Here is a 9,986-nt window from a genome sequence, read left to right as displayed (position 1 = left end):
TCTCATCCTCAAATAATGAAGGCCTAACAACAAATTTTGAAGGTTCTTCAGAGACATTTAGTTCATCATTGTCAGACATACTGAAGTTCGTATATGATTGAGAGGGATGTCGTGGGATAAAGTTATGAAATGTCATTGTGGCCACCACAATATGCACCTGCTTTTGAAATGGATACGACGACATATCACGTAGGATGACCCATTTCTTCTTCCAAACCCCAAATTTTCTTTCAATTACCTGGCATAAAGAGGAGTGAAGTTTATTAAACATTTCTTTTCTGCCACGGATGGTTCCACTTGCTCTCTCAAAATCAAGAATATGGATCTGATGTCTGGATAGGGCTTCAAGTAGCCGCTCTGCATAGGATATCCAACATCAACCAAATAATATTTCTCTGTTATGAAAGACATTGTTAATGACAAATAATACATATAACTAGTACGTTTACAAAGCAAAATAAACCTGAAGGCGGGTGAGGGAAACACTTTGTTCTATTCCTAGTTGTATAGAAGAAAATCCAACTGTCATGTGCATTCTCATCCTAACCCAGCATTATAAAAGTGAAACACATGTTGAAGTCACATGCTACCATGACATTTTGAGTAGTTGAACCACTCTTACCAATGTACACCATCTTGTCATGACTGAGTAGTCGGGCATCAACGTGAGTACCGTCGATTGCACCTATGAACTTTTGTTTTACATCGTTAGAAACTAATGATATTCTGCAAGTAACATAAATAAACCAATAGTTACCTTGAAATAAGGCATGCAACGGGGATCGTTGGCAATTTGTTTTGGAGTATTAAGAAATGATGGATCATCTGGCTTAATGATTTGAGTTATTAAGCCAATACGTGCCTGTAAGCCTTTGGAGAAGTACTAACTAATTGTTTCTAAGGAATGTAGATCAGTTTAAGAATACTTGTGAAACCAAAAAATCCTAAAACATATACATCCCAAAATAGGAGTACAAGGAATACATAAGTATTATCCATTTAAGTATGTGTCCCAACAAAATCTTGCACCATCAATTCCAATTCTGAAAGCATCACTTTATATGAATCTCACTCGTAGGATATCAACTAAAGAAGCAATAATAGAATTAAAGCCTTTAACACACTAACAATAAACACCGTCCAGCTCAAGAGAACTTTGAATAATAAGAAATATCAAATGGCATCAAGAAATTCTCTTACAACTTCATGCATACTCATCATAAAGACCATTAGAAATATCAAATAACATCACTCGGGCATCATAAAATCTAGTGATGCTAACATCCCAAAAAAATTATTGGGTTATGTGCATGTAAGTGTCCCCTCATTATTTTTCTTTACCAAAGTTCCAAACCAACATTAATGTTAGCAAGAGAAAGGCAAGCTCAAGCTACAAAATTATGGTAATTTATATGAAACAAAGTAGACATTGTTCTCGACTGTTTATATGCAACAATATAATAATGTATTTAATTATATTTTTTACATATCTTTCCTTACTTTGCAATAATACCAAAAATTTAATCCTGGAGAAGATAAGAATTTAACTTCTTAACTTAATATACATTGGGATACTACACAAGTATACGTATTGTTATCAAGTAATATAGGACTTTTTGATTAAGCCCCAAATATCGAACCCACAAGGATTGTTCACAGTATGCGATAATTAAAGTAACAAACTTTCTACTTTAAAAAGATAAATACTTAAACTATAGTTTAATCACAGGAATGAGATTTAAACTCTTTTTGATATGAGTCTATATAAAAGAAAAACACTGAATACAAACAAGTTGAGTCTATATAAAAGAAAAACACTGAATACAAAATATCTCTCTTTATCATGAATCAGTAATAAGTATAGGAATTCTATTGTGGAAGTATTTAAATTGTGTTTTGCCAAATATGAACAATATTATTATTCACCCTTACTAGAGATGTTATAAAAAATGTTGGCTAATTTAAAGTTTAAATAGTTTTGAAGACCGGTTAGGCATGGAAGATATTAGCTCTCACTCTAGAGTTCCCTCGGTTCCCTCTACCTGGGGGCTAACATCTCGTATCAAAACCTAAAACAAGAAACCAAGTTGGGGGCTTTAGCCTGTCACTCTAAAGTCCTTTAACTTTACACCTTTCAAAGATTATTTCCCTATTTATTTGCTCTCAATCATATGAATTACATTCTCATTCATAAATCTCATGTGATTCTTTCTAATTGTTGACTGAGATAATACCATCCCGATTCTTACATGTTCTCACAACAAATTTTAACATCTAGATGGGCCAGATCAAGAAGTAAATAAAGTGCATGGAATTAAATCATCGCAACTTATTCCAACATTAAAGATTAATACTCTCCACAACTTCCATCCAATACTTTAATTACTTATCATTTTAAGGAGAAAAATAAAGAAAATTACTTAGAATCCATGGAGAAAATAAAACCACACTTTAGTTTAAAAATTAGAAATCATTGTCAAACCAACAAGAAGTCTTGATTATAACCAAAGGCAGTTTAAAACAAAGATAAAAACTTATCTCAAATCCTCCACCAAACTCTTGAAGTTCATTTGAATCTCTTCTCTCTTACAAATCTCTTAACTCTCAAAATAAAACTAAAAAAAAAGGAAAAATAAATTTGAGGTGCCTGAAATTTTCTCCAAAAGCTTCTCTATGAACTTCTTCAAAAACTTTTCAGGATTATACTAAAAGTCTCAACTTCCTTCTTTTATAATTTTCTAAGAGGTGCCTTGGTATCTCTTTAAAATGTTTCCTGGTTCAATTTATTTACCAAGGGATGCCTCCTTTCACAAGTCCTTTAATTATATTTTCGTCATTGGTGGTTATAATCACCCATTTTAGCCAATAGGTGCCTCAAATGTCTCTTTGAAATTCATCAAAATGAATTTACCCGTCAAGTAACTGTCACTGGCGCTTAAGCGTGGGGCCTCTGGACCTTAGGTGCGGCCTTCTCTGTTTCACTCTTCTCTGTTTTACTGGCGCTTAGGCGCCAAAATACTTTTGCATCGTTTTTGCATTTTTGCTCCAAATTTGATTCTTTTTCACTTCTTTTAGCATTTTTCATCTTTTTACTTATATCTGAAAGAAAAATACACAAATACCTTCTATTAAATGTAATATCTCAAAAATAGGTATAAAAATGTGTCTAAGAACACTATATATTTTAGGTGTATCAAGAACCTACATTTCATTTCCATCTCTTACGTATGCAGAGCAACGCACTTCCGTTTTATGTCTCAAAATCTACATGATAAACCAATGAAAGTAGGGCCATTGGAGAACACTATGAATACTTTAATATGATAGTCTGTTAATGCTTTGCAAGTCACTTTTTGATAATAATAAAAAAACTTCTATGCACTCAAATCCAAATATGGAATGTTTATAACCAAAACTCAAGTTGCACTCTCCAAATTAAGAAAAAATGGAGCAATAGGTTCCAATCTTCTTTATTAAAGAAACAAAATTCAATTTAAAAACTATGTTCAAGTCATCCTAAAGTAAAATTCAGTAGACAAAGAAGTACCGGAGATACTCTTACATCGATAGCAAAAATAACAACCAACATAGAAAGATTTGCAAACTTGCAGGAGCTAATCAAGTAACAGGTTCAAACTTTGTAAATGATTAAATGGTTATGTATTTATTCTTTTTCTGTAATATATAGCTTTAGTAATAGATATAGAAGGTGAGTATTTGGTGATAAAAAATCGGCCACCTTGTATTAATCAGCTCCCTCATTTTCCAAGCCACATAAATCTTCTTACACATAATATCCTTCCAAACAGAAATGTTGTCTTTTCTAAGATTCCAAAAAATAGATGATTAAAATTAGTCTTAGCAAGATGATATAAAGGAGTAGCAATTAAAATACATTTAAGAAAAACTACAAAATGCATGAATCCACTTCCTTAGAAATCTACTCACCATTTTATGTATTCTCTTGATTGATTCCTCTATAGGAAGATAAATAGCATTTTCATTGTACATTGACGAGAACATTGTAATCATTGCAAAAATACCACCTTTTGATGTGTTTGAAGTTCACAAGAAAAACTCTACCTTGCTCCAAATTTTCTGTAATCTAACTTTTGACATGCATTTCAATATTTTTGAATCACGAATTTTGTAAACAATTTGAGTAGTGTTTGGCCCATACAATATTTATCATGATTAAAGTTAGCTTGTACAGAGCCAAAAAGCTCCAAATTTTATCTACAGATTAATAAAATTAATCTCAGCAAGATGATGTTTAAAGTTTATTCATTCCAACAGATGTAACTCTTTAAAAGCCAAGCCACCGATATAAAATAGCCTTTTCATTGTACATTGATGAGAACACTGTAATCATTGCAAAAAAGCCACCTTTTGATGTGTTTATAGAAGTTCACAATAAAAACTTCACCTTGTTTCACATTAATAATGACACCCAACTGATTGAAATATATGGCTTCTTTAAATCTAATTTAATAGTTAGATTATCACTTATATATTTTTTATTCAAGTAATTGATTATTTCTTATACATGTAGTATATTATCAGTAATGTATCAAATTTCACTCTTAAAAGCACTCCAATCTAAGAAGTTGTACCTTGACATGTTGCAAGCCATCAACCATCAAATTATAGGAGTTGTGCCCAAGCAATGCACAAAGTGCACAATTTGATTTTCATGCAATGATCAATTAGGGAAAATATACACTGCACAGTATTTTTTCCTATTGCAGCTCATTTGCTAGGAAAACCACACCATCAAACTATTCCAGCATTGATATTTTATGTAAAGCAAACCTATAACAATACACTCAAACTAACATTGCCTTATTTCACATAGCAATTGTAATGCAAGCATCAAATTCGTAGCTAGCAGACCATATTTCACAAGCCTTATTTCAATTGCAATGCAAACCTCAAATGCTCCCTTCAGGTATTCCACAATTCACATGTACGTAGCCAGTGAACATCAAACATCAAATTCATAATTTCAAATGTCTTATTTCAATTGTAATGCAAACATCAAACCCCAAATTCGTTGCTAGTAAGCCATAGAAGAGAGCATAATACAACACAAATAGATCTCAGCAAGAGTAGCAAACCCAACAAGTACGCAACATAATACAACACAAATAGATCTCAGAGAGCAAGTCCAACTCTACCCAATGCATTCCAAAATAACCACCAAAATCATCTCCACCAAAATCATCCGCAAGAAAACCCTAGTTCTACCATCAACCGAAAATTGCCAAAATGTGGGAAAGAAAAAACATTTCTCACAAATCGAACCAAAATAGTTGAAATAAAGCAGAGCAACACATCAGATCTCACCGGAGTAAATAGATGTGACAGACGAGTCGATGCTAACGAGGGAGAAGATCAAGGAGGGTGATCCTCACTTACTACTTATATGCAACAATATAACAATGTATCTAATTATATTTTCACTTATATTTTCTTACTTTGCAACAGAGTCAAAACTTGATCCAGAAGCAAATAGGAATTTAACTCTTTAATTTATATATTGAGATACTACACAAGCATACGTATCGTTATCAAGTAATATATGACTTTTTGATTAAGACCTGAATATCGAACCCACAGAAAAATACGCAATATGTTCTATTGAACGACAAATTTTTTTATTTTAAAAAGAGAATTACTTAAACTAGAGATGTATTCACAGTAATTAAAATTCAAATTTATTTGGTATTTTTGATAGTTTGACAAAACAGTAACAATTTAAAAAGATAACTTAAGTTTTTGTAAAAGAAAAACACTAAATTTAAAAATATTTTTCTCCTTATCATGAATCAGTAATAAGCATAGGAATTCTGTTGTGGTAGTATGCAAATTGTGTTGTGTTAAATATGAGCAATTATATTCTTTACCCTTACTAGAGATGCTATAAAGAATATTGACTAATTTAAAGTTTGGGCAGAAAAGATATCAGCTCTCACTCTAGAGTTCCCTCGATTCATGAAAGATATCAGCTCTCACTCTAGAGTTCCCTCGATTCCCTCCACCTAGCGACTAACATCTCGTATCAGAACCTAAAACAATATACCAAGTCGGGAGCTTTAACATGTCATTGTAAAGTCCTCTAACTCTACACCCTTCAAAGATTATTTCCCTATTTATTTGCACTAAATTAAATGAATTACATTCTCATTCATACAACCTCATGTGATTCTTTCCAATTGTTGACTGAGACAATACCAGCCCGGTTCTTACATGTTCTCACTAACATCTTAATTGGTTAAATTAAGAAGTAAATGAACTGCAAGGTTTCGAATCATCACAAATTCTTCCAATAATGAAGTCTAATACTTCACACAAATTCTTTTAAATATTTAATCACTTATCATTTTAAGGAAAAAAGAAAAAGAAAACTACTCAGAATCCATGGAGTGAATGGACAGTCAGTCTATCATAACAATCAACAAAGCAGATTTCTTCATTTCAATCAAGAAGTCTCGATTAAAACCAAAAGTAGTTCAAAACAAAAGATAAAAAATTATTTTTCAAATCCTCCAAAACTCTTGAAGTTTCTTTAAATCTCTTCTCTTTTACAACACTCTCAAAATAAACTAAAAACAAAAAGGATAAAGTAAATTTGTGGTGCCTGAAAATCTCTCCAAAACTATCTCTTTTCCAACACTTTTTAGAACTTTCAAGCACACTTTAAAAAGTCTCAACTTCATTCTTTTATAAATCTTCAAGAGGTGTCTTAATAACTCTTCAAAATATATCTCAATTCGATGTATTCTCCAAAGGATGTTTCCTTTCATTAGACTTTTAATTATATTTTCGTTTCTAGTGGTCATAACCACACTCGTTAGTCAATAGGTGCCTCAAATACCTTTTCAAAATTCGGCCAAATGCAGAAAACCGCCAAAGAACTGCCCGGCCAAATGAAGAAAACCGCCAAATAACTGCCTCTGGTGCTTAAGCGCGTGACCTTCTCTGTTTAACTAGAGCTTAAGCGTCGGATCTCGAGCTTAGGCGCCGAAACACTTTAGCACAATTTTCACCTATTTGCTCCAAATTTGATCATTTTTCATTCATTTTAGTATTTTTTACCTTTTTACTTATGCCTGAAAGAAAAATACACAAATATCTTTCATTAAAGCGCAATATCTCAAAAATAAGTATAAAAATACGTTTAAAAATACTATATATTTTAGGTGTATCAGAGGGCTAGGGCGTGGGCGAGTGAGAGAGAGAGTGAGATCAGAGAAAGGCATGGGAGGAAATATTGCCCTAATGGCGAGTCGCGGAAGCAGGATGCGGCTATGCCCCCGCTTTGAAAGTCTATTAAGAAATAATGACTGCGTATCAGAGCGGCACGAAAACACCGAGTGAATGCACTTTTCAAATATTGTGGCGAAGTTTTCAAAACTCTGCCGCACCCCAATAAACTGCTCCAAATAAGCCCTTAGTGAATTAATTAAATATGAGCTTTTTAACCAACCGAATACGAGCAATTTTCGAACAACGAGCCATTTTGACAGCCCAGCGGCTTTTCCCTCTATATAAGAAATTGTGAATATTTCCTTGTTACCCCGGCTACTGTCGCAGACATGGACGTCTCAGAGAGCGCCCGAGAAGATGGTGGAAAAATCACTTGCTATGTATTGATCTGCAGCTTATTCGCAGCCACTGGTGGCTTATTATTCGGATATGATGTCGGAATTTCAGGTCAGCATAAGTAGAATCTTATGATATGCATTAATCTCGTTACCCAATTTAATTATTTTAAATTTGTTCTCATGCAGGAGGTGTGACTGTTATGGACGAGTTCTTGAAAAAGTTCTTTCCGGCGGTGGACAGGAAACAGCGAAGCGCATCTAAGGAAGACAATTACTGCAAGTATGACAACCAGATGCTTCAGATGTTCACATCCTCTCTATTTTTGGCTTGTCTTCTTTCCAGCTTCGTGGCGTCAAGAATTTGCAGCAAGTATGGGCGCAAGGCGACGATGCAGTTGGCTTCGCTCTTCCATCTCACAGGCGTCGTTCTCAGCGCCGCATCTGTCAACCGTACCATGCTCATTTTTGGGAGGTTGCTCGTCGGCACGGGCGAAGGATTCACCGCCCAGGTTTTAAATTTTGCTTTTCGTCCTTCTGAGGAATGCTTTCTTTTGAAATAACAACACGTAATATAAACAGCAATGATACAAGCAGGAAATTTTATGATTGTATACAACAGAAAATAAAAAAAAGAATTAATTTTTTCTTATTTTAGATATCTTGGAAAAATACTAAAACGATTCATTGGAATATCTTATACGTTGCAGGCAGTTCCTCTGTTTATCTCTGAGATATCCCCTCCGAAATATCGTGGAGCCCTCAACATCCTTTTCCAGCTCAACATCACCCTCGGCATCCTAATCGCCAAAATAGTGAACTTATTCGCCGTCAAGCTTCACCCATGGGGATGGCGCCTTTCCCTCGGCCTTGCCGGCGTTCAGGCCGTCATCCTCTGGGCTCTATTTACATCACCGATACACCCACAAGCCTAATCGAGCGTGGCCACGTCGAACAAGGCATCGCTGTCCTCCAAAGGATACGAGGTACTCCAAAAGTCAGTGAAGAGTACGAAAAAATAGTGGAATCCAGCATTGCGGCTGGATTGGTTGACCGACCTTATCGACGGCTGATTGATCGGTCCAGACGCCCAGAGCTGGTGATCGCGCTGGCGTTGGTGATATTTCACCAGCTGACAGGGATAAATGCAATCATGTTCTACGCGCCGATGCTGTTTGAGACCCTCGGATTGAAGAGCCAGGCTTCGCTGCTTTCAACGGTGATAATCGGTGCAGTTAATCTGCTTGCGACAGTTGTGTCTATTGTCTTGGTGGATAGAGTAGGGAGAAAGTTGCTGCTGCTTGAAGGGTGCTTGCAAATGTTCATCACACAGGTTTCAATTCCGAAGCTTTAATATTGATAATCGAGTTAAATTTATGCTCTAATAAAGCTAATCATAAATCCGAATAGTGACTAACTTTCTCGCAGGCTGCAATCGGAGGCATTTTGATGGTGAAGCTGAAAGCGACGAACGCCCTGGACACGAACACGACTATTTGTGTTATCCTACTGGTGTGCCTCCATGTGATGGGCTTTGCATGGTCATGGGGCCCACTCTGCATTTTAATACCCAGCGAGATATTCCCGCTTGAGACGAGGACGGTGGGTTTATGCTGCTCTATAAATATAAGCATGATCTGCACCTTCCTAATAGCGCAGTGCTTCTTTTTGATGCTCTGCCGAATGAAGGCCGCCACTTTCTTCTTCTTCGCCGGTTGGACTGTGGTAATGGGGTTCTTTGTACTGTTTCTCTTGCCGGAGACGAAAGGGGTGCCCATTGATGAGATGGACAAGAGAGTTTGGAACAGGCATTGGTTCTGGAAGAGGTTCATGGAGGTAAAGGAAACCAACCTTGAAACTACTGAAAGTTGACAATCATGGAGAGATTGGAGGGAAATGTATTACTCGTTAAATCTCCATTACCCATTTACTTGTTCACCATTGTTGAGTATTGTGGAGTCCGATTCATATGATTTGATTTGACAATTTCAACATATATGAAAATTAATTAAATTGCATTAAATGTAATTTCTTATATATGGTTTGTCTTTTAAGTTACTATTTGTTCCCTTTTTATCTCTAATTCCCGCGCCTGTATCTTTGTCCTGCCAAAATCCTCTCTCCAGCAATGGTAATTACGGTGAAGCTTACATTATTTTGGTTTTCAAAGCCAAACTTCTTACACCAACAAAAATGAAAGATTTTTTTTTAGCACTTAACACATATCATTTTTTGGTTTTCTTAACATATAAAAAAATACAAATTATAACTGCACAATAACTGCACGTCACGTTTTTCTGAAAATAAAAACTAACCACATAACGGTTTTTTTAACTGCCTAAAACATGAAAAATATGCAAAAACATAAACAATTTATGGAGA

General features: G+C 35.0%; 1 protein-coding gene across 1 annotated transcript; it reads left to right on the top strand.

Moving 5' to 3' along the window:
- Positions 1 to 7,593: 7,593 nt before the first annotated feature.
- Positions 7,594 to 9,479, top strand: LOC110025178 (sugar transport protein 6-like). The gene is given in 5 exon segments (XM_020725489.1): positions 7,594 to 7,716; positions 7,794 to 8,116; positions 8,315 to 8,498; positions 8,501 to 8,937; positions 9,033 to 9,479. Coding segments are annotated over 5 exon segments (1,506 nt in total). The 5' UTR covers positions 7,594 to 7,598; the 3' UTR covers positions 9,477 to 9,479.
- The last annotated feature ends 507 nt before the right edge of the window (positions 9,480 to 9,986 follow it).

This window comes from Phalaenopsis equestris, unplaced genomic scaffold, assembly GCF_001263595.1.
Source record: "Phalaenopsis equestris unplaced genomic scaffold, ASM126359v1 Scaffold000293, whole genome shotgun sequence".
Lineage (NCBI taxonomy): Eukaryota > Viridiplantae > Streptophyta > Magnoliopsida > Asparagales > Orchidaceae > Phalaenopsis > Phalaenopsis equestris.
Note: the sequence above shows the minus strand (reverse complement) of the source record. Positions and strands in the feature narration are given on the sequence as shown.